The sequence below is a fragment of the Amphiura filiformis genome, chromosome 11 (assembly GCF_039555335.1).
Source record: "Amphiura filiformis chromosome 11, Afil_fr2py, whole genome shotgun sequence".
In the NCBI taxonomy this organism is placed as follows: Eukaryota; Metazoa; Echinodermata; class Ophiuroidea; order Amphilepidida; family Amphiuridae; genus Amphiura; species Amphiura filiformis.
In genome coordinates, this window is record NC_092638.1 from 47,147,762 (window position 1) to 47,173,351 (window position 25,590).

At 36.6% G+C, this 25,590-nt stretch overlaps 1 protein-coding gene across 1 annotated transcript in view; it reads right to left on the bottom strand.

The window, feature by feature from the left end:
• Positions 1 to 272: 272 nt before the first annotated feature.
• The window catches only part of LOC140164143 (allene oxide synthase-lipoxygenase protein-like), a 30,357-nt gene continuing 5,039 nt past the window's right edge, over positions 273 to 25,590 (bottom strand). Inside the window, exons 2-12 of the mRNA XM_072187387.1 lie at positions 19,579 to 19,749; positions 19,230 to 19,359; positions 6,817 to 6,910; positions 6,405 to 6,537; positions 6,148 to 6,246; positions 4,706 to 4,920; positions 3,947 to 4,206; positions 3,354 to 3,436; positions 1,731 to 1,922; positions 887 to 1,050; positions 273 to 387 (exon numbers count right to left, since the gene is read on the bottom strand). Of these exons, the coding sequence (XP_072043488.1) occupies positions 273 to 387; positions 887 to 1,050; positions 1,731 to 1,922; positions 3,354 to 3,436; positions 3,947 to 4,206; positions 4,706 to 4,920; positions 6,148 to 6,246; positions 6,405 to 6,537; positions 6,817 to 6,910; positions 19,230 to 19,359; positions 19,579 to 19,749 (1,656 nt within the window). The remainder of the gene's footprint in view (positions 388 to 886; positions 1,051 to 1,730; positions 1,923 to 3,353; positions 3,437 to 3,946; positions 4,207 to 4,705; positions 4,921 to 6,147; positions 6,247 to 6,404; positions 6,538 to 6,816; positions 6,911 to 19,229; positions 19,360 to 19,578; positions 19,750 to 25,590) is intronic.

Genomic DNA, 25,590 nt, shown 5'->3' on the forward strand with positions numbered 1-25,590 from the left:
TCCGTTCATAAACATTAAGCGAGAATGTCTGCATCCTGGTGTTCATGAGTAATTTAGTGAATTTTGTATTGTAAAGCTGACGGCCTATACACACTGATGTAAATAAAATCTTTCCATTTGGAGATAACTGAACTGAAGTAGTCCTTTGATTTATATTTTGTCAATGAAAATACATTATACTATTCTTAAACAAATTAACTTTACTGTTAAAGTCGCAAACCGATCGATGCATCCTGTAATTCATCATGACAGACCAGTAGAATGTCAGAAAATCAGATACTGATAGCATTGGGTACTTCGATTGGATGAAGGTAAGTATATGGAGTAGAGCGTGCAGCATTGCGTGATTCAATCGTAGCGCCAACCTCTTTCAGGTCTTCTCGAAATCTGAGGGAAGAGCAAAAACAGTTTGATTACTAAAATTACAATTCCAGTGTTAACTATGTTAACAGCGAGCATTTATCAATACTAAATCAAGGTACCACGGCAGTCAAGGTAATGGTAGGATACTCCATAATAAACACACGAGGATAGAGACAGTAAAACCCTACTCTTTTCGAAACCGACTGTGACTTCCATGTGCAAGCGTCATGATTCTCAGTCTAAACGCATTGGGCACAGGGTTGATCAGGATTCGGGATTGAATTAATATTGAATCAACGTCACAATTTCAACGGTTGAAATAAAACGTGTCAACGTCCAAGCAACGTTTTATCAACGTCGATGTTCATCCGTATTTTCTACATGACATCAACCATATTTCAATCACCTTTCGACCATATCTCCACCAGATCAATTCACGTTCAAATGTAGTATAAAACGGGTCGCATTACAGCATAGGTTGAAATCAGGTTTGATAGGTGGGAGGTGCCCGATAAATACTTACGCCTTGATGGCTTTGGTACCGATCGGATCGAATTGATACTCCACTTCAAAGTCCGCAAGTCCATTTGTACCTCTCTTACTGAGTAACTTAGTCATCACCATCATGGGCAGTATCTTGTCTTTATCAGCAAGCATACAGATTATATCAGCGTCCGTCAATGGCGTCTATAAGAAGCAGACAGCATTATGTTTACTTCTATACGGATATTACGTGCTTATTTCACTATTGGTTTTAATAGTTGTGTGGGGGCACCCAACACCACCAAATTGCAAAAGAAATAAAATGGATGTCACTAAACCTGTCATGTGCGATATTAATGCAATAGATATCCGTAACCATCGTGCAAATCATGTTTAATTTGCCATATTAGGCTGAGATAGAGCTAATCATTATAGGATATGGAGCCATTTCAACAACACCCATATTTTGTGGTCATAGAACTTTTACACGGTGCTCGGACTTGATTAAAACAACAATAATGCGTTTCTCTAGTCATAAGGATTCAGAAAAGTATAGTTTGACCTATCTACGACGTACGGTTATGGAGTTATGGGTTGAATTTTGGGTCCACAGGAGGCGAAAATAACAATTGCTCCAATGCGATATTCCTAGATGCCGAATTAATTGATACGATGTAAAAACATAATACTGGGGTTTTTTTTTCCATGAAACATACGATATAATGCTCTCATGACTCATAACACTTTCTTCAGTTGCACCAAAATTGCAGATGCGGAAAGTTTTACAAGAACAAACAACAATAAGCCCAGACTGTATCTTTGCCTTACTGAACGGGACGGGCAGTCCAAATAGTATTTATTGCCCCGCAATAGTCGTCGCTTACCTTATCCGACAGAGGTAGACCACGCAAATAAGCCGGGAACTGTGGCGGAAACCCGTAGACATCATATTGTGGAAAATTAACTGCAGCGTGTTGAACGCTACATATGAATATCAGCGACGTCAATGTGTCAATTAGCTGTTCGCAAGTGTCGAATTTTCCATCTCCCGGAACGCCCTTCAAACGGAAAGCAGAAGTTGATATTTTAGTTTCCCCAAGGAATCGCCGGTCGTATCACATAATGACGCATTCGAAATTTTTTAAAACATTTTTGAGAAAAATTGGAATATTTGTTATGTATTCACCAAAACCCATGCCTCAAAGTGGCATAATTAATAAGATATTTATTGTTTTAATTATGTCGTATTTGCAAAACCTTGAAATCCTTGTATCACAGAACGACATACTGCTGATCATCTATTCTGCGCAAGCCCAGTATGTCGTATCTGCAATTGGAAGAATTTGCCGTTTCAGATATTGATGTATTTGTACGACATATTTGTCAGACTTTGTCATTGCACGGTATTGCTGTTTTTCCTTTTTCACGTAGTGACGTATTTGCGCATATGTTTCACATAGTGACGTATTTGTATGAAGTATTTGTCATTTGATCGGCGAAATTGTCATTAGCCCTTTTTACAGTGACGTATTTTATTAAATATTGATTTTTGCAGAATAAATTAATTATGCTCTGAGTGAATTATATTGAAAATGTGGTATATTTGCATTACTTTAAACCAGGTTTTAATCGACAATAATGTTTTAATCAATAGTATGCAGCAAATGAAAAACGTCACTTAGTGATACGGCCGACGGAATATTGAGGTGCAAACAAAGTTTGTAAGTGTACACTGAAATATACAAATATTCATTCAAATTGAATTGAATTGAATTGAATTGAAATTGAATTGAATTATCTTGTTAATAATTAGAGAATAAATGATAGGATTTTGTCTTTTGCCTATCCAATATCGTGTCATATGGGATGGGATGGCCAATATTTTAAGTAGTGGATGCCGGCGCAGCCCACCCATTATGACACGATATTGGATAGGCAAAAGACAAAATCCTATCTTTTATTCTCATTCTTATTCAGTTTTAATGTAATTTTGCGAGAAAAATGCCTTTTTTCAGAAAAAATAAAGCTACTTTTGTAAGGACATCCCCGTTGTTTTGAACGAACGAAACCATTACGAACATCTAAGCCGCCGAATCGCGTTCTTAGTTCTCGCACGTGTATTACGGCGCGCGCCCTGACTAATATCACTATCAACTATTGTGAGATATTATACACCAGAAAACCAATCAAATTACGTGAATTCTTTACAAGACGCACCCATTGAATAAGAATAGAAAATAATAAAATGTGTAGTTGATCGTGATCATGTTTATGGCTTAAGAATTGATAATGGTTAACCAACCCTGCCTGTTTCAATCATTCTTTACACTTTCAGTTGAGTACAGAGGGACTCTACCGAAAGCTGTTAGAAAATAAAAGGCCCGGATGTCCGACCTGTGAAGCAGCCTTTTCACTGTTTTCAGTGTAACGTTAATGGAAAATTCAAATCAAACGATATGTGCAGGTCCTTATTATTGTTAAACCAAAAATAGGATGATAATATACACCTTGATTCCACATCCAGCTGCAGCTGTCAGAGTATCCGCCCAATCTTGAAGTTCATGGTCTTTTTCTAACTTTTCCTGACTGTCTGTTATGGGAATAAAGATTTTGAATTGAGAATGACATATTTAAAATATTTAAACTCATTCATATCTATTTTGCATTTGGAGAATCTGGGAAAGTTGACGCAGGTAGGGGGTTCCAAAGTCGGGTTATCCTTGGTATGTAAAAATGCAAGTATATAGAGTTCATTTGAACCTGCAATTTAAGAAAATTAGTAGGACTCGGTATATATGCGCACAATATCGGATATTCACTACATCCCTACAGATTGTGTACTGTTGACATCAATATCTTTCAGGGTAGGATATCAGTCAGCTCACCAGAAGGTTGTAAGAAGAAGTGGGGTATATAAAAACAGATTTAGATTCTTCCTGTGACTATTGTGGAACAATTCCATAGCCGAGTAGTTCTAAACCTGAGAAGGTAACGTATATCACTTGGTGACTGTCAAGAATCGCAAAACCTGCACCGTTCCATATTGAGAAGCAAACGGTCTTACTTTGTATATTAATAATTATTCAAATGATAAACTCACCATAATGTCCTACAACAACTGCTGACACGTATTTCTTGATGGCGTCCCAAAGAAGTATCGCATCATCCCTGTAGTGATAATTAGGTAGTACTTCCGGGTCAGCAACCCCTCTGTCCTCTAAGTCCTTAGGAAGATTACCTTGTACATCAAGGCGCCAAGTTGACCAGACACGGCGTATTATCTCTAGCATTCCAACATGTCCAATAAGCATGCTTGTGTCCACCCATCCACCTATGCTGAACAATTTACCCACACCTTTCCTGTTTAAAAGAATTGATTATTAACATAGATTAACAAATGGTTCTGAAAAGATGTGGTTCTCTGATCAACGAAATGGATTGTACATGTGACATTCATGCCTTGATGTCATTGAAAAGAGCCGTTAAAAGTTTCATCCCTGCAAAATATTCTGGCATGGGTAACAAATCTTTTCGAATAATTTTACAAAACTAACAAATGATATATTTACAATATTCAAGTTGGTTGTTTTAAGACGAAATGCAGAAATTTAAAATCGCATCTTATTATCTTATCAGCCTGAATACAAAGTTTGATTACAAAAATAAATACAGAGTCATGCAACATACTTTGACCCGCTACCCAAACACATTACAACATAGGTTGAAATCAGGTTAATGATCGACGAGTTGATATATCAACGTGAAATCGACATTGAAATGACGTTAATCGTCAACCTGATTTCAACTTGTCAACTTATCAATCCCAAAACCACGAAGATAGATAACAAACAATACTTACACATTGATGGCGATCAGATACAAGAAATGCGGAGCCATTAGTCTAAATATTGGATGAGAAGGCGACAAACAGCGATGAGTTGCGATGCAGATGCTCCCCATTAATAGATGCGTGAATCCCAAGTGAGCTACAGATTGATGCCACGAGGCGTCAGCGAGATTAAACCACATCTTTGCTGCAAGCCATGTGTATTCAGGATCTGTAGGAAGAAAAATCTGGAACGGAAACCAGCCACATGAACCAGAATAGATGATATGAGAAAACGATGTGGGTGTCATGAAATACAGGCACTGCCCTAGCCATGAAAAGCGCTGTAGAAAATGCTCCTTTTTAAGTTACGTTATGTCATATAAGAGTGAGAACTTGAGGCTGTATCCGTTTTACCATTTCTCGTATTCTTTGGCACTTGCCGAAGCTCGCATCCTGTGTACCACGTGAAAAGAATCAGCCCACGTCAGGTGATGATACGCAGCTTGTTCATTGAATGAGGTCTCGATGCTTTTGTAATTGAACCCTCCACTTTGGGTCTGGTATAGGGATATAGGGATCTTGATCACTACGATGTCTTTCAAGGATAATTATGTATCATTTTACGGCATGTAAGATAATCTTCTTGAATGTGTTCCTCCGCTATAAAAGAGACTAGGCCTTTGGACAAAGCCCGCGTTTTTCACAAGGCTAGTTCCCCTTTAGAATGCCCGATTCTGGTTTAAATATTGAGTCCAATCTAATATTAAAGGATGACTCCGGCAATCACAACATTATGCCTTATATGTTAGAGAAATAATTATCAAGCACGAATCACATGATTTTATTCAAAACAAAGTCATATTGACCATAAAAGTGAATAAAAACAGCCGGCTCTCAACACGCGATATTCAAAATTCCCGCGCCGAAATTATCCAGTACAATGACTTCATGGTTATTTGTGCTCAATTGTTGTCAGCCTTCATTGTATTTCTGGGACGTCATTGCACTCGACTATTTCGGCGCCCGGGAATGTTCAATATCGCGTGTTGAGAGACGGCTGTTTTAATTCGTTTTTATGGTCAATATGAGTTTGTTAAAAATAAAACCACGTGATTCATGCTTGATAATTAATTTTCTAACATATAAGGCATAATATTGTGATTGTACAAATGTACAATTTATCCAAATCAGCAGCGTGCATAAAGTAGGGAGACGGGTCCAGAGGCCTCACTTTTCTCAGTGTAAATGCACCCAGTTAGGGGAAATGCACCTTGTCAGGGAAAAAATGAACACGGACTCTCACTTTAGTCATTTAGTCAGGGAATCTGGAAATATGTACCTAAAGGGGGGTGGTTGAATGTGGCTGCAATAGCTACATGGTTAAAAGTACTGTAGTAGTTAATATTTTGGAAAACCTGGTCACACCACTTATCAAATATTCTTCCTGAAAAATATAAGAAACGTGTCCTTACCGGATTGTCAGACCCTGGTTCTTGCAACAGTTGAATAGCAATAGGTATGAGATCCTTATCTTCGTTTACGAAGAAAAGTGCCATGGGCGCTGGCATTACCTGAGTAACAGATAATCCAATGAGTATTATAAGCAATTCTAGTGAATTAAAAAAGAATTTGGTTTGATTTGGTGATTTATTCATTGATACCCTAATCAATCAGATTTGTTATTCATTAAGTTTAATATTGTAATCATCTTACAGTCTTACTTTATTACCTTATTCAATTCTGAGCACGGCAGATCTTTAAGGATTCCATAGTGTATCATGTACAGTTTCTTCTTTCCAATCGCCTCGTTAACTGTCATTCCTCCCAAAATTCCTTGCACCATCTCGTCAGTCACAGGAAATCTATTATAGTGTAATAGTATTCAAAATATTTCATGGTAGAAAATTGGTATTAAAACATGGGGTCACTCATATCAGAACGTAACATACGAGTGGTTCGGTACTTCCATGCAAGGGGTCTTTCAGTCAGCATTTTGAAATATCAGTGTTTTTTAACATTGGAAATTGACGATATTTATTATACGAATTCCTGTAAAGTGTGCTTATGTTTGTGGATGGATACATAGCGCACTATAAATCACTGTAATTTTTATGACCTAATACCATTAGCCTTACTCTTACGTTTTGGGTATCTTTTTGCAAAGTCGCAGCGTCGTCGGGTTGAGACTAGCCAATCGTTGTGCTCCAAATGAACGATCTTCCCTCCAGTTTTTCACTCCCTGTAGAATTTTTTTCAAAAAGACACCTCAATGATGATTCAAACTGAAACTTTGAAATCATGACTTCTTAAAGCTTCTATTTGGTTGTGGACTGTTTTTTCCTTAAAACTTGTGATAGCGGTCAATACAATTATTATGTGTGGATTGACAAATGCAGGACAGTCCTTGGTTTCAACTTTACTTCATATGATGATGCAATTGCTTCGTACAATCTTGATTTTTTTAACTAACAGAAGAGAATTACTATGTCATTCATTTGACGAAGGGATATCAACTAATGCTCGTACTAAACATATCATTCCTCCCACCAGGTTTGAAGCACATGGTAGAAATTCAAATGCGATATCAAAAATTTCAGAACATCCAGATTTGCTAAAGGTCCAGTGCCATATTTTATCAATTTGTTGAATCAGTAGTTGCCCTTTTGAACTTGCCATTTTTAGTGGTTTTTTAAACATTTTTAGTGTTTAAAAACATTTTTTAAACCTTTTTTTTTTTTTTTTAAATATTTTTAATATATTACATCAGAGAAGATGTAAGGAAGAGGAGGGTTAACAGAATTATACAATTGAGATAATCCCGTAGGTAATCCTGTCGCATCTATTCATAGTCCTTTATTCTGAAGTAGTTGGACATCCACTTATAGTAGCCTTTGATGTGATGTGTGAGACCGCTCACGGTTGATCGATTTGCACTTCAGAATGGGAAATATTTCCAATGTTTCTATAGAGATTTTGTCGAAAGTTTATGAAAACCGTGTATTAAGGACCTACTGTTGAATGGGATACCACTTGTGGATAATACAAGAAAGAAATCGAGTATTGTAAAATTTCCCCCACAATCTGCACTTTTTTGTAAACATATATATACATTTCTAAAGAAGAATTTTTTAGGATATTGTTAAAGAATTGATGATTGTTGATCATTTCTATTTAATTTTTTTATGTATTTTCACACACACTGCAACTTCACAAACTGCGGACCACCCTGCAATGGGGGAGCGTCCTCGGTTTCTGGAGGTCTGCAAACGACCGCAAATGCATGCATAATATATTTGCGAAATACGATCTCTATCGGTATTGAAATAAAACGTCCGCAGTTGCTAGATTAAATTCCATACACACAAAAATACACAAAAATAATGGCGGAAAACATCCTCGGTATGTAGATTGAGTACGGATTCAGACGACCACGTTTGCATGGTCCTCAACAGCGTCCACGTTTGGAGGCATAGGGCCTGCACTTTGGCTCGTTTTTTGCAGGTTTACATGGTCCAATAATCACAAGATGACTGACATGTGGTAACAAAGGAAGCAGTCACTGCAATTTGATTATGTCCCATATGATTGGCCATTCGAGACACCCCTGTGAATATACTATAGCGGCCTTTTCAAAATATAATACCTGTTTGCTTGACTGCATTGACAATACCCGGGAACAATACACACAGTATATGCATTGGACAAACTTTTTACAATAAGCATGATAAGTGATGATGTGACCTCCAGATTTATACATCGTTCGTCTCGCACACTGACGACATTTGATTGAATGGACTGCGCCGTGATTACGGTGAAGGACACCGGTTCAAATCCTTTGTTTGGAGCAAATCGATAAAAGCATGCAGGGCCTCTATACCCTATACCCATGTACAGTTTATCCCTTACATAACCTATGTCTTGAATACGCTGGCAAAGTTATGTAATAATCGGATTAATACTATATAGCAGTAGGTAAAAACAAGTTTTGAATAATCCGCGCTACAAAGTCCCATTCAGTGATCCCAGCGAAAGTGGAAAAAAAAATCAAATTGTTACGTGTATAAATTTTTTAATGAAAAACAAATGGCCAAAAAAAAAACACAGGAAAACGACAGTATTGACGAAGTTGAAGCCCCATTCAAATACATGTAGCTAATTTATATACTGTCAGTACCGGTATATAAATTACAGACTCACGTAAATGCATTATTTTTTGTCTTAGACACACGGCTTTCGGCTGAACCACTACACTAGCAAGCTATGTACGTTAGCACATCTATGACAATGACGAAAGGTACAAAATCAGCCATAGGCCTTTTATGACCTTTGACATTCTTTTGTGGCGAGTGACATGGTCTTTCAATTCACGCCGAGTGTCCTTGACAGGTTCGACTATGCTTCAGTGGTCATGAAAGAATAAAAGATAACCTCTGCCCCAATAATCCCAGGCAATTATCTGAAACTGCTCCTCGGATCATAAGAACTCAGTCCTCAAATGATAGTCATAATAATGTCCAAAATATAAAAATTACTGACTATCATTGAAGACTGAGTTCCGCAGTCTAGTATCCAAAATCTGAATTTTGATGATTTTTACGATCGTCGGGATGAAAAAAAAAATCAAAAAATCACTGAATGGGCCTTAAGTTCCCTACTCTCCTTACCCTGGCAATATAAATCAAAGGAAAATAAAGAAAACAATTAATAAAACAAGAAAAGAAAAAAAAACAAAGAAAATTAACCAAATTAAGGGATCTAAAATGAGCGTTTATTGCGTTTCGACAGTATTTTTGTGGGACATGAGAGCACCTCGGACCTATCGAATTGCATTCTGAATACGAAGCATGTCTTTCTGATATCAAATAATTTTCATTTTTGAAAATCACAATATAATACAAATTTTATGACAAATTAAAAAATTTGGATATTTTTCAAATTTTCGATATATAACAGTACTCGAAGTAAATTATATAAATCTAATGATATATTCTTAAAGTGTATGTAGCTGGGAGGAAAAGCCGACGGTCAATTGAAAATTTTGACCTTTCATATTGAAGATATGGATTTTTTCCCAAAAAGACCTAATTTTTTTGGTGTTTTGGGAAAAAAATCTATATCTTCAATACGAGAGGTCAAAATTTTCAATTGATCGTCGGCTTTTCATCCCACCTACATACACTTTAAGTATAAATCATCAGATTTATAAAGTTTACTTCAAGTACTGTTAAATATCAAAATATCAATTTTAATGATTTGCCATAAAATGTGTATTAAATTGCGAATTTCAAAAATCAAAATTATTGATATCAGAATGACATTCTTCGTATTCAGAATATTCGATATGTCTGATGTGCTCTGATGTCCCAAAATAAATACTGTCCAAACGTTCATACCCCAGCCCTTAAGGGGAGGGGTATGAACGTTTGGACAGTATTTATTTTGGGACATCAGAGCACATCAGACATATCGAATTGCATTCTGAATACGAAGAATGTCTTTCTGATATCAAATAAATTTCATTGTTTGGAATTCACGATATAATACAAATTTTATGACAAATTATTAAAATTTGATATTTTTCACATTTTTGATATATAACAGTCCTCGAAGTAAATATCATAAATCTATTCTTAAACAGTCCCTGGCATACCATACATGTATAGGACTATGTATAGTACATTAGTCTGCTTTATCTGTTTTGTGCTGTTTAAGCAAATTTAAACATAATTTCCATAAAATGTAAGCTTTTACTGTCAGATATGTCCCCTTTTAATTTTGAGCAGAACAAGTGAGGTAAAGCAAAGAAAATTGGAATTTACTACTACTAGCGCCAATGAATGTTATACGATTGTAAAGCGGTACGATCCTCTGGGTGTGTGTGGGGGGTGCGTATGTGTGTCCTGCACGCGAATTTTTCTGCAACTATAACGGGACGCAATACGATACCGGTATGTTATAAGAATCAAACTTACAAGAAAGATGGCTCTTGTCAAATCCTACAATTCTGTCAGAGAAAATATGCATATTTGCATTAAATTTTTATTAATTGACATAATTGATTAATTAATAAATATTTTATTTAATGATTTACCATAATTCCAAACATGTCAAACAATATGTCAAATTAAAGCTAATGAAATGCTTTATAAATTGGTAAGAGCACATTTTGCAGAATAGTAGTATTTTAGTTACATGATTCCAAACATTCTACTCCAATTTTTTGCTACACACGCATAGGAGCTGTACTTTTAGAATCCGCGCCTAATCAATAATAAACCTTGCCTCCGACTATGCGGTTCCTATGCAAATGTTGACTAGTAAATTAATATTCGCCACTTGCACGGTTCCGCCATTATGCACTATGTGCGGGGAGAGCCTCGAACTGGCAGCATACATGAATGGGAATTGAACCAGTCATATAACATTCTGTGTAAGGTTACGTAATTCTTCCTTTCATGTATGCTGCCAGTTCGAGGCTCTCCCGCATATAGTGCATAATGGCGGAACCGTGCAAGTGGCGAATAGGCGACCAGGTCCTAGAGTGTGATGGTTTTGTAGCAGATGACAGTGCTCATTCAAGCCTGTCAAGGTCAGTTAGTAGCCACTTGCTGAATGGATGGCCATTATCAGCTATCAAAGAGATGCCTTGTGCAGCTGCCAATCACAGTAGAGGTTTGATAACATTTTGTTAAAAACCCAAATGTGATATAAGGACAAAGCTGTGCATGTTGGTACTTAATTGTTTGGATTCTTATGTTGAAATTCCCTTGTATTAGTATTTTTATGTGTAGTGTATATTGTTCATAAATTATATAGCTTTTAAATTTTGGGCATTTTTGCTCTGTTGCACTGTACCATTATGGAATTTGAGTAAATCAATTACCGACACAAGCAGGTATACAGTGTATTATTTTATTTTTATTTCGTATCTCAGGAGCACAGCTCACTTGGTAAGGCGTCAGAATTTGGTACACGAGCGCTTCGAACTTTAAATCGGAAGGTGGTGAGTTCGAGCCTCATCACGGTCACATTAATTTTATAAACCAAATATTAACTTTTCATATTTGTTTTTCTTTTATTGTTTCTTTTTCTTTTCTTTTTTTTTTCTTGTTTTATTTAATTTTTCTTTATTTTTCTTTGATTCATATTGCCAGGGTAAGGAGTAGAGGGAACTAACGGCCCATTCAGTGATTTTTTCATCTGGACGATCGTAAAAATCATCAAAATTCAGATTTTGTACTAGACTGCGGAACTCAGTCTTCAATGATATAGTCAGTAATAATCTTTTGATCATTATATGACTATCATCATCCGAAGAACAGTTTCAGACAATTGCTTGGGATTGTTGGGGCAGAGGTTATCTTTTGAATTCTTTCATGACCGCTGAAGCAGAGTCAAACCTGTCAAGGACACTCGGCGTGAATTGAACTGATCGAATTTAAATACTGACAGTATATATAAATTAGCTACATGTAGGCCTATTTGAATGGGGCTTCAACTTCGTCGATACTGCCGTTTTCTTGGGTTTTTGCCATTTTTTCATTAAAAAATTTATAAAAGTAACAATTTGATTTTTTTCACTTTCGCTGGGATGGGGCTTTGCAACGCGATATATTCAAAACTTGTGTTCACCTACTGTTATAGCATTAATCCGATTATTACACAACTTCGCCAGCGTATTCAAGACATCCAATGCAAATAATCACCTAGATTATGACGTTCATACCGTAAATATGGCGGAGTACTCAAATTCATTCAACAAAAGCATGATTACAAGCTATTGCAATCTACCGCGACAGCTCGTCTCACACACATAACAAATGCACTATAGGATCAAATAGGTTGACGACAACGTTTGATTGAATGCACTGCATTGCGCCATGATTACGGTGAAGGACACCGGTTCAAATCCTTTGTATGGAGCTAATCAATAATTTCACGCACATTTACTACATGTGGGACATGTATATACATATAGGGAATGTGTTCGAGTATTACCTAATTATAATAGGGGCGTATCCAAAAATGAATTCACACCCCTTTCAAATGTCGAGCCAAAGTGCAGGCCCTATGCGATTACACGTGGGATATACAGGTGTGAGTGGCAGTGTTTTGATGCTGTTGCGTGCGTAAACGTGTAAAGCGGGGATACATTTCTAAATTTTTACCGTGTAACTGGGGTTACACCTACAAACGGGGATATCCCCGGTTGACTTTTCAAAGGGCTATACAAGCTTCCTAGTGGGCGCTAAATGCATTATTTAGGTATATGGCCTGTATAAGGGGGGTGACATGATATCCCCTATTGCATAGTACAGACCCAGCAAACACAAAAATCTTTTTAAAACGTTTTAAATAAGTTATAATTTGGGTTTGGGTTTAGGTAAAAACGTTTTAATAACATTAAAATGTCGGGTTATATAAAGATCATGAAATCGTTTTAAAACGTTTTGCATGAAAACACACTACAACAATATTTTTAAATGTTTTCGAAATGTCATTGTAAACTATTTTTGCAAACATTTTTGGCCAAATATTTTGTAAACACTTAAATAACATTATATTAAAATATTTGCATCTAGCAAACACAGAAATGTTCTTCAAATTTTTTTTACAAAACGTTTTAATAACATTTAAATGTCGGGTTATATAAAGGTCGTGAAAACCTATTAAAAACGTTATTGTAAATATTTTAGGCTAACATTTTTTCAAAAATATTTTTGAACCCCAAAATAACATTCTGATTAGAATTATTTGTACCAAGTTTTCAAAAATGTTTTTGGAATGTTATTAAAACGTTTTTACACCCTTTATAAAACCCGACATTTAAATGTTTTCGGTAAAACATTTGTGTTTGCTGTGCAGTAAATTACCAACAAATGTTATTTAATGTTATGAAAACGTTTTATATCATTAATGTACCTTTATATAACCCGACATTTAAACGTTTTCTGACAACCTTTTCTAACCTTTTGCGAATGATGTCGAAAACGTTTTGTGTTTGCTGGGCCCAGCAAACACAAAAACGTTTTAAAAACGTTTTTAATAAGTTATATTTTGGCTTTTGGTTTACATAAAAACGTTTTAATAACATTAAAATGTCGGGTTATATAAAGGTCATGAAAACGTTTTAAAACGTTTTGTATGAAAACACACTACAACAATATTTTTAAAATGTTTTCAAAAATGTTATTGTAAACTATTTTTGCAAACATTTTTTACAAAATATTTTGTCAACACTTAAATAACATTATGTTAAAATATTTGCACTCAGCAAACACAGAAATGTTCTTAAAATGTTTTTTTCAAAACGTTTTAATAACATTTAAATGTCGGGTTATATAAAGGTCATGAAAACGTTTTTAAAACGTTATTGCAAATATTTTGGGCAAAAATTTTTCGCAAAATATTTTTTCAACCCCAAAATAACATTATGTTTAGAATGTTTTGTATCAAGTTTTCAAGAATGTTTTTGGAATGTTATTAAAACGATTTTATACCCTTTATATAACCCGACATTTAAACGTTTTCTGTAAAACATTTTTGTTTGCTGAGCAGTAGATTATCAAAAAATGTTTTTTAAGGTTATGAAAACGTTTTATACTCTTAATATACCCTTTAAATAACCCGACATTTAAACGTTTTCTGACAACCTTTTATAACCTTTTGCGAATCATGTCGAAAACGTTTTGTGTTTGCTGGGTATATTAGTAATCCGTATGGGCTAATCAATGGTTCACAGCAGCTTAGGAGAGTGACAAGAACCCTCTGCTAAATCATAAACAATTTAAACATGTACTGCAACATAGACGAAAGTTCTGCCTGTTGGCAAGGTTCTTGAGACTGGCTCAGTCAGTGCATGACTTGGCATTGAGGGACTGGTGCGGGTGGCTCGTCTGATCACATAAGGCTTGGGCAGCAATGCTTTCAAGTCTGGCGGGCACAAGCTTGTGTGCATCTTGTAGAGCACAGATGCAGCAGCCACCTGTCGTCTGTGATGTAAAGAGGGGATGTTAAGATCCATTCTTGCCTGTTGCTCATCTACGCCAATAATCCTCAATGCTTTGCTCTGTATGGAGTCAAGGAGCTTCTGGGTGGTGGTTGAGGCACTCATCCAGCATAGTGAGGCATACTCCATAACACTGCGAACCTGGGCCTTGTACACTGTGGCTCTCCCTTTAACATCAAGCTTGTTTGCTACCCTCCTTAGTGCTCCAAGCTTCTGTCCAGCTCTGGCAGCAGTGTTGGAAATGTGCTTAGCCCAGGTGAGTTTCTTGTCAATAGTAACACCCAGGATTTCCAGCTCATCCATCTCTGCCAGTTTAGTGTTTCCAAAATAAAGTTTTAGTCTAGTTGGATTCTTCTTTCTTGAGATAGTCAGGGCTTTACACTTGGAGGGCTCGAAGGTCCCGGTTGAGGCTCGCTGTTGCAGCCATGCTGTCATCACTTGATCTGATATCGCAGAACAGGGTGGAGTCATCTGCATACAGATACAGGGTGTTCTCGCATTCATCTCCCAGATCATCAATAAGACAGTGAATAGCAGCGGGCCCAGGATTGAGCCTTGTGGCACAGAGTCATTGATGGATGGACGTACTGTTTGAGGATTGGCCAGATAGAACCACTTTGATAGACCGGTTAGATAGGTAGCTCTCAATCCAGGTCAGAAGCTTGCCAGAAACTCCTTTGCCTTTCAGCTTAGAGCAAAGTCCTTTGTGCCATACCTTGTCAAATGCTCCTTTGAAGTCCAGGGCAACTAGACTGAGAGAGGATGGTTAAGATGTCAGCTGTGCTGTGATGGGGTCTAAAGCCAAACTGCCTGTCTGAAATGAGATGCTGCTGCAACGGGCACTTCTGAAGCTGCTTCTATACCACTGCCTCCATTACCTTGCTGATTTTGCTAAGAAGAGAGATGGGGCGGTACATGGATGGATTAGACTTTGAGTCCCTCTTATGGACCGGGATGACTGAAGCACACTTCCACTGGCTGGGAAACACTCCATTTGCGAAGCACAGCTCAAATAGGCGGCTGAGAGGTCTTGCTTATTCAGCACTGCACTCTTTCAGGATTCTATTGGGGATCTCATCAGGTCCATTAGCTTTATCAGGTTCTAATTTTTCCAAGAGCCTCCTGATGTTCTTGGCCTTGAAAACTATGGAGTCCTTAGAATTTGGTGGTATCCCCTTTACTTCTGGAGCAGGTTCTTCTGCATTCTCAAGAAGGCATTTCTTAGCAAAAGTCTGTCCTAGTATTTTAGCCTTCTCCTTTGCGGTAGTGTAGACTTTCCTTCCAGACAGAGTGTTAACCGTGTTCAACCACTTTTTGCTGCTCAGGCTTCCATCTGAAAGTTCTTCCCTCAGCTTGTTGCTGTACTTCCTTCTGGCTTGTTGCTCCACCTGATTGTATTCCCTTCTGGCTTCTGCAAACTTATCCTTGTTTTCCTTGGTGTTGTTTTTCTTTAACTTCTTGAACAGGCAACGCTTCCTATTTGCAACCCTCTTGCAGCTGTCGTCAAAGCAAACTTTGTCGCCAGTTTTTTTTGGTGACAAACTTACTCGGAATGTATATATCCATTGCATCACTTATGATGTCAGTAAGGTTACTGCAAGCTTGTTCAGGGTCGTCGGTTTGGAAGACTTGAGTCCAGTTTGCAGAAGAAAAAAACCTCTTATGCCCCAGTAGTCAGCTTTGTCATAGAGCCAAACCTTCTGTTTGTAAGGTTTATCTCTGTAGATGGGCACCTTCAACTTAAATAGGACAGGATTATGGTCCGATGTGCCTATTCTTGCAAAAGTTGTAGCGGTTGAAGACAGGTCGGTCAGAACCAGATCTAGGATTTGGTCCTCCCCCGTTGGCTCAGTAACAATTTGTTTCAGCCCAAGAGAGTTGGACATCCCCAATGTGCGTCGGCCAGCTGCATCTGTCTTGCGACTTGTGGTGGACGTTGAAGTTTCCAAGTAAGATCATAGATTGGGCGCTGAACTCTGTAAGTTTAGACAAGGTGTTAGTATCCTAGTAGCTGATCATATCACTGTTCCTATCCGGTGGTGTGTACACTGCAGCAACCAGTAGCTTCCGAGATCTAAGAGCCACTGAGAACCACATCAGTTCCAGGTCTGTAGGGTCCAGGTCCTTTTCATGGAGAATTGCGATACCTTCCAGGCAGTAGACAGTAATTTCTCCTCCTTCTGTTATATTGGGTCTATCCCTACGGCAGCATATTGAGTAGCCAGGGATGGTAATGCAGTCAGCTCCATCCTTTACTGAGGAGTCCAAGAATGTTTCCACAACAACGACAATAGCTGGCTTAAGCTCATTGCAAAAATTGGAAAGTTCTCCTAAGTTTGATCTGAGGCCTCTGATGTTCACTTCCAGTATACTCATATCCGTTTCACGTAGTCGATGGACGTGCGTTGGTCGTCTCCGTTTAAATATGTCCTTTCGAGGCTTGTTTGTCTTTTTCGTAGCAAGTTGTTTACAGGGTTGGGGGTTGCTGGCCCCGTCACCCCAGAATCGCACCTAAGCAGTGCGGCAAGGATGTGCGCAAAGCATGGTCTGAACTGAAAGCATCCTGGGACTCATAACAGTTCGGGTATCCAGGTGAGGTTGATACTGCTCGGTCAAGGATTAGGTGATCATAGCATAAAGTACAGGGTGTCCCAAAAAAAAGAGGCCCCTCATTGCGCCCTCTTTTTCTCCTATTTCTGACAATTTAATCAAATATATTTTAGTATGTAAAAATACCTTAAGTCGTTAGCTTTAATAAACCAAAACAATTTTATCAATCTGTTCACAACTTTTGAAGATATGCTCTTTTAAAGAAATGTACCCGTTTTTCACTCTGTCCACGGAGAAGGTTTGGCTACTTCAAAGATTGAAAAGGAGTACACATACCATGCATGAATATCAAACATTCCTCAATGATAACTTTATAAAAATAACTTTATTTATGGAATGGGCTTTACCAGTGGGTTTATGGGCAATGGATTTTGTTAATAGTGTCATTAATTTGTGGGTAAAATGAATGCCGAATTGGACTTCTTTTGCTTTACTTGCAATTACTTATTTTTGCTTGGTTATTTATGCCTTTTTGTTTTATTATGTTTCATACTTTCTTACTTTGTTGTTTCTTGATTTCTTTTTATTTACAACATAAGTCATTTCTCTTTTTTTTTTAAAAGATAGCCCTAAAAGGTAGTTTGGTTTGTCTTTGGTTCTTCTGAACTGAGTTTACTGTGCTGCTCTGTCCTCTACCTGGTTGCCTCATTGCATCAATTGCGTTGCGTACCATCATTTTGCGCCGGATACTTGCGAATGCATTCAGTAATACGTTTGCAAAGATCTTATATTTGCCACAAAGGAAAAAAAAAGTGGTGTGAGGTCTGGTGGTCGTGCAGGCCACTCCACAGCATGAGCCATCCCAACCAATCTGTTTGCTATCCGTGGACAGAGTGAAAAATGGGTAATTTTATTCAAAAGAGCATATCTTCAAAAGTTGTTAGCCGATTGAAATAATTGTTTTGGTTACTTCCATGATTAAAGCTAACGATTAAAGGTTTCTTTACATACCAAAATATATTTAATCAACTTTTCAGAAATAGGAGAAAAAGAGGGCGCAATGAGGGGCCTCTTTTTTTTGGGACACCCTGTACATCCCCACTATCCCATAAATACACACATATGATTTTTTCCAGCAAAGTGGGGGTAATCCACACATGCAATGCAACATAACATAGCACATTTGGATAGTCTCGGTTAAATAGTTTACACACACATATCCCCGGTTGGCACGTTTTACGATTAGGGGTGTGTATAGGGGTGTGTATGGGGTGTGTGGGGGTGTGTGTGTACATTGCAGTGTGTGCATGCGCTCATATTCCCTTCACTTGTGTGCCCTTTTTCCACCCACACCCCGACTCAGCCCTGCATGCTGATGTGTATGTGACAATATTTAATAGCCATTTATGCTTTATTTGTGCAATATTTTTCATCTTTTACCATGCCTTATTTGAATTTAAATTTGCTGTTTACATGTATTCTGTAAAAGTTGCTCAATTTGGCCTTATAGGGCCACGATGCTTTTTGTAATAAAATGAAATGAAAATGAAATGAAGATAATATCTTCAATATCCTTCTAGGTATGCTTATAATGAAAGACAGAGATAAAAAGACTAGTTCGCGTCTAAAATTCTGACTAGACAGAAAATGCCGTACCGCGCAGGTCGTCAACCAATCACGCCGTGCCTTTGCCCTGACGTCAGACGCGATTTAGTCTTTTTTATCTCTGTCTTTCCTTATAGGCCGTTTTAAAGAACTAATGAATTCCCAGTTAATAACGTGTATATTTCCGTAAGCTATTACGTATTCCACATCAGATCTGGCGACTAAATTCACATACCGATCACATGTGGATTTTAACAAAAAGATATTTTTTATTCCGTTTATCAAATTTGAACTTAACAAGGAGATATATAATATACACGATTATAATGAAAGGAATTATTGTTATGCAAAAACGATGCAACGACATAGTGTAAATAAAATATACCACACTTACGGTGGGTTCTGGAAATATGTCGGTATAAACATTCTTCACGTCCTCCAAACTTTTCCATTTCGTGGATGTGAACCCCGTGAGTTTTCTGTCCAAAAACAAGGTCCATTTCATTTTCTGGATATAAAGCTAAAAAAAACACCCCAAGATATAAATATTATATTGGGCAATTTGGATGAATTCGTGAAGTACTTATTGTTATTAATAAAGAGAAAGAAAGCTGTTATTGTTAATTGATGATCATTACCTCACCCTACATGACCTTTGAAGTGTTTTAATTCAAAAGGCAAACATTTGAATATATGTATAAACGTGCATGAAAGTATTTGACCTGCTGACCTTGTTTACCTGATAATCATGAGAGAACTCTTCATCAGATGGGCATTCTTCTATAGCAGGCATCATCCCTTCCTGACTCTTAAATTTGTAGACCTTCTTCTTTTCCTCAAGTTCAGCTTTGCGCTGATCTGCATCCTCATCGTCCTGAGGAAGCGTGGTGTCATGTATCTTCAGTTTCATCTGTTGGAAAAATTAGTGGGTGAGATATTGATAAACATACACTTGAAGATGAATCATTCCCATTTATTTTTTTCATGCTGCTCTAACATCCGAATTGCTGCAGCTTCACGGTAATTTAATTCACATTTTTGGTGTTTTGCGCATTTGCACATCGTTAGCGATCAATCCGATCATCGTTACTGTGCATAGTGGGAAGCGCAGTAACGATGTTTGCATCAACTTATATATCTCAGGATTGACCGAAAAAGTATCTTATGATCAATGTTTTAGTTTAAGAAAAAATGGTCTCCAATTTTATATTATATTTGCCTCAATAGTATAGCTCGTAATTTTGCGTTATGCAGGTATGGACACTTTAATGGTATGAAAAATATGATTTTTGACTTTAATGTAAAAGTGAACCTTTATATATAAAGTTACAAACAAAGACACATAAGAGGATTTTATTTCTATTTCACATTGACAACGTTTAAAAATGAAAAAAAATCATCCGAAAGGAAGCGAGAAATAGGAAAGTAAAAAAAGAAGTTTGAAGCGCTTTTACTTTATATAGCGTAAATAGATTAATAAGAAACTGATACCATGAATACGCTTAAACACTATGTATTTCATATTTATCTGTTTATCATGTTTTTGAATAGTTAATATGGGTGGCCATTGGTGTCAAAATGGTCTAGACCTTTGATAAAGGTCTAAAGTGCGTCTTCATGAACGACAAACTAATTATGATAATGGTCTAGAATTTAGACAAAGTTATACTTTGCGTGTTCATCATGGACAAAAACTATAAAATTAAAAAGATAATGCTCTATAATTGTGTCAAAGGTCTAGAATTGTCACAACGGTCTAGAGCGTGTGTTCATGAAAGACATACTAACCGTCGTTTTATCTTTTCTGTTTCTGTTTCGGTTTCAGTTTTCGTTTTTGGATCTCAAGTGTTAGCATGGTACGTGTGAAAAAGTCTTTTGTTGCCTACAGAAAAGTTGAACGAAGATAACTTCTCTTTCGGTTTCGGGAGTTATGTTAATTTCTGACATGCAAAACGTGAGATAAGAGGGTTGATGCTAATCTAGACAAAAGAAGTGTCTAAATTTTACAGTCGTAAATTCGCGATAAATTGTACGGCTTCAATTGACTTGCGTTGGGTGTATAGGTACTTCAGCCTAGGCGGGAGTGGCTCGTGAAAATAGCCCAGCGTAGAAATATACATTAATCACTAGTAATCAGTGTTGCCAAGAATTACGTATACTTGTTCGTGCAATCGCGCAAAAATCGGTCATATGATTATGTAGAGATGAAACGGGGAATTATTTTCGTCCCAAATACACCTGAAAACTTGGTAATATACAACACCAAAGAAGTGCGTTGAAGTAAAACATACTGCAGTTACTGTCCGTCTTCATATACACAATACACTGTGCTCTTACCATTGACGCGTGACCTCTACAAATAGCGTACGCTAGAAGTATGGGGATTTGCCTAGTTAACGTCGCTGTGTGAAAAATAACCGGCCAATATTAAAAGTATTCTTCTAAAATTCTAGAAAATATAGTTTTGTAACATGTCCTAAATTTTTAGCTAATTTATATGTTTGGAAATATTCGTACTTTGGTGTTTTAGTGTATGTTATAGGTAATAGTACATTGCCTAGTTAACGTCGCTGTGTGAAAAATAACCGGCCAATATTAAAAGTATTCTTCTAAAATTCTAGAAAATATAGTTTTGTAACATGTCCTAAATTTTTAGCTAATTTAGATGTTTGGAAATATTCGTACTTTGCTTTGGTGTTTTAGGAAGGATATGTAAACGACAGATAACACCAAAAAATATGAAGAAATTATTTCCAAACCGTGTTAAGTCAACAATCATTATGTTGCTCATTTTCAAGAATGCTGGTTGACAAAAAGCAGACCATTGTCTCATTTCGTGAACAAAGGTCCACATACCATTGTTTCCTTGCGTTTCCTTTATAATCGGTTACCCAACTGAAGCTATAATACCAGCTCATTGCGATACCGCACATGTAAAACAGACACATGTGCACAACCAGAGAAGATCTGATTTAATCAGTATTGAGCTGTTTTCAATGAGTGTTATCTTGGTTTAATAGCTTTTAATGGGGTTTAAGTCCTGAAAAGGACTGCATCATGACTAATTGGATTTCTTTCATTGGAATTGGTAATCCGATAATTGCTTCAGGCAAAATTGCCAGACTCAAATCTATTTTAAATGTATATTATTTGTCATTCATTGAGCATCGAAAGGGGCGCTAGACCACTAAAAACCCCGGTCTTCCACACACTGTGGGTGTTCCATAATCTTGTCTTATCCAGTCTTTATTAACATCAGACATCCATCTCTATTGAAATAAGCGGATTGGTACTTCAAACTTAACAATGAATTCAAGGAACAGATCAACTCACCTAATCCCTTGCGTTTTCGTTTCTGAACAATAGAGCTCCCGAAACATAAAAGATAAAACGACAGTAAGCGTCGTTTTATCTTTTCAGTTTCCGTAAGTCTATTGTTCAGATACAAAAACGACAGTAAGGGTCGTTTTATCTTTTCAGTTTCCGTAAGTCTATTGTTCAGATACAAAAACGCAAGGGATTAAAGCCTTAATGTACGATCTTTTTAAATTTTTAGATTTTTCTTTTTTTCTTCCAAAATGATAATATGCAATCATTATGAAAATTCCCAATACATTTGGACGCGAAAAACATTGGGAATTTGCAAAGAAACAACATCATAAACTTCACCTCTATCACTCGAAACATCTCGCACTATTTGGATTAGGACAGCGAGTGGTGTGGCCTCAGAGTTAGTCTCCTACGCGGCCAGTTAAGAGTTACGCTCCCTCCACATGTGGAGGAGCGTAACCAAACTAGTTTTGTAGGAGACTACGGTTTGCAATCGTGGCCGACATAAAATCATAATCTAAAGGCCCGGTCACACTGTGACGGACGATAAGCAACGAAAGGTGACGAACGTGAAAATCACAAAATGTTGACGGCAAAGCGACGACAAAAAGAGCAAAAACAAGATTCGGTGACGAGTGGGAACGACCTTTAGCGACAACACGACGGCAAGGGACGAGAGGATACGGCAGGAAACGGAGACTAGCGACCAAATCCGGACGTTGTCTGGGCGATGAGTGACGAAGTCTCGACGGAGCCCGACAACAAGCAACGAGGTCAGACGGCTGGCAGCGGATTTGCTTGCGGCAAGGAACGGCAACTGACGGTGGATTGCGGTGATGATGACGTGACTCAGCAGCCGACATCAAAGCCTGTGTGTGTGCGGGTCGTATAGTCCCCTTTGGCGTTCCCACTCTTCACAACGTTCTGATCATCCACTCAAAAAATATCAATATCAATAATAATCAAATATATTAACATCAATATCAACAATAATCAAAAATAGTAAAATCAATATCAATAATAATCCAAAGTATTATCTATATCAATAATAATCAGGATTATTAACATCAATATCAATAATAATCAAAAATATTACACATATCAATAATATTCAAAAGTATTACACATATCAATAATAATCAAAAATAGTAAAATCAATATAAATAATAATCTAAACTTTTAATATCTATATCAATAATATATTAACATCAATATCAATTATTATAATCAAAGATATTAATATCAATATCAATGAGGCATATTATAATCAAAGATATTAATATCAATATCAATAATAATAAAAAATATTTACACATATCAAAAATAATCAAAAAAATTAATATAAATATCAATAGGAATCAAAATATGAAAATCAATATTAATAATAATCCAAACTATTATATCAATATCAATATATCAATAATGATAAAAAATACTATCATCAATATCAATAATAATCAGAAATATTAATATTTTTGATTATTATTGATATTATTTTCTTTTTATATATACTTTAAAATTGCATCGTGCCGTGTAGTCTATTGAAATCGAACTGACGTCAATAAAACGTCAAACATCGCACAAAAGACTTGATTAGAATTTACCGTCACTCATCGTGAGTTGCCGTTAGTTGTCGCTGAGAATCCGTCAGCGACCGCAGACGGCCGAAATTATTCGTCGGGAAATTTTCAACATGTTGAAAATTTTGTGACGACAAAAAAGTAGTTGTGATTCCGTTCAAATTTCGTTGGAGACCGCAACCCTCATTTCTTTGACGTTTCCATACCGTGGGAAGCCGTCTCTAGTCGTTTTGAGGTCGTCACAATTTCGTTAAAGGCCCGGTCACACTATGACGAATAGGGGTGAACGGCAAGCGACGTTAAGCTGCGAATTGCAATTTTGAATTTACCGCCACTCATCGTGGGTTGCCGTTAGTTGTCGCTGACGAATCCGTCAGCGACCGCAGACGGCTGAAATTATTCGTCGGGAATTCGTACGACAAAAAGTAGTTGTGATTCCGTTCAAATTTCGTTGGAGACCGCAACCCTCATTTATTTGACGTTTCCATACCGTGCGAAGCCGTCTCTAGTCGTTTTGAGGTCGTCACAATTTCGTTGGTAGTCGTTGTCAACGACCATTGACGAATAAACAACGGCAAGCGACGTCACATCTCGAACCCTGACGACACGTTGCGGCAAGCAACGAAATTGTAACGATCTTGATGCGACAGTGACTTGCAAATTTTGTCCGGAGAGTGACGGATATTGTTTGCGAGTATCGTTTGCGAGTACCTGCGGCATTGAAACGGTGGTCTGCGATGGGTTACGATTTTTAAACGATGGTCAACGATTTTAAACTTTTTGTGCGATTCATGAAATAGATATATGCATTTGTAGGATTGTAGAAATTAATCAAGTCTTTTTTATGGTCGTTGACAACGACTACCAACGAAATTGTGACGACCTCAAAACGACTAGAGACGGCTTCCTACGGTATGGAAACGTCAAAGAAATGAGGGTTGCGGTCTCCAACGAAATTTGAACGGAATCACAACTATTTTTTGTCGTCACAAAATTTTCAACATGTTGAAAATTTCCCGCCGAATAATTTCGGCCGTCTGCGGTCGCTGACGGATTCTCAGCGACAACTAACGGCAACTCACGATGAGTGACGGTAAATTCTAATCAAGTCTTTTTGTGCGATGTTTGACGTTTTATTGACGTCAGTTCGATTTCAATAGACTGTCCGGCACTATGCAATTTTGAAGTTCATATAAAAAGAAATATCGATAATAATCAAAAATATTAATATTTCTGATTATTATTGATATTGATATTGATGTTAATATTTTTGAATTATTGATATTGATATTTTATTATTATTGATATTGATATTAATATTTTTGATTATTATTGATACTGATATTAACATTTTTGATTATTATTGATATTGATGATAATATTTTTGATCATTATTGATAGGCCTATATTGATATTAATATTTTTGATTATTATTGATATGGATATTATAGTTTGGATTATTATTGATATTGATTTTAATATTTTGATTATTATTGATATTTATTTTTTTTTAATATTATTATTGATATGTGTAATATTTTTTATTATTATTGATGTTGATATTTTAATATTAAAATATCTTTGATTATAATAATTGATATTGATGTTAATATTTTTTATTATTATTGATATAGATATTAATAGTTTAGATTATTATTGACATTATTTTATTTTACTATTTTGATTATTATTGATATTTATATTATTTTTTAAATAATTATTGATAGGTGTAATATTTTTGATTATTATTGATATTGATTGTGGGATAGGCTTTTACGACGGGAATTCATAACAATTGGTGGGTTTTTAGCGGGTTGCCGTCGGACAAGTTTAGAAGTGTC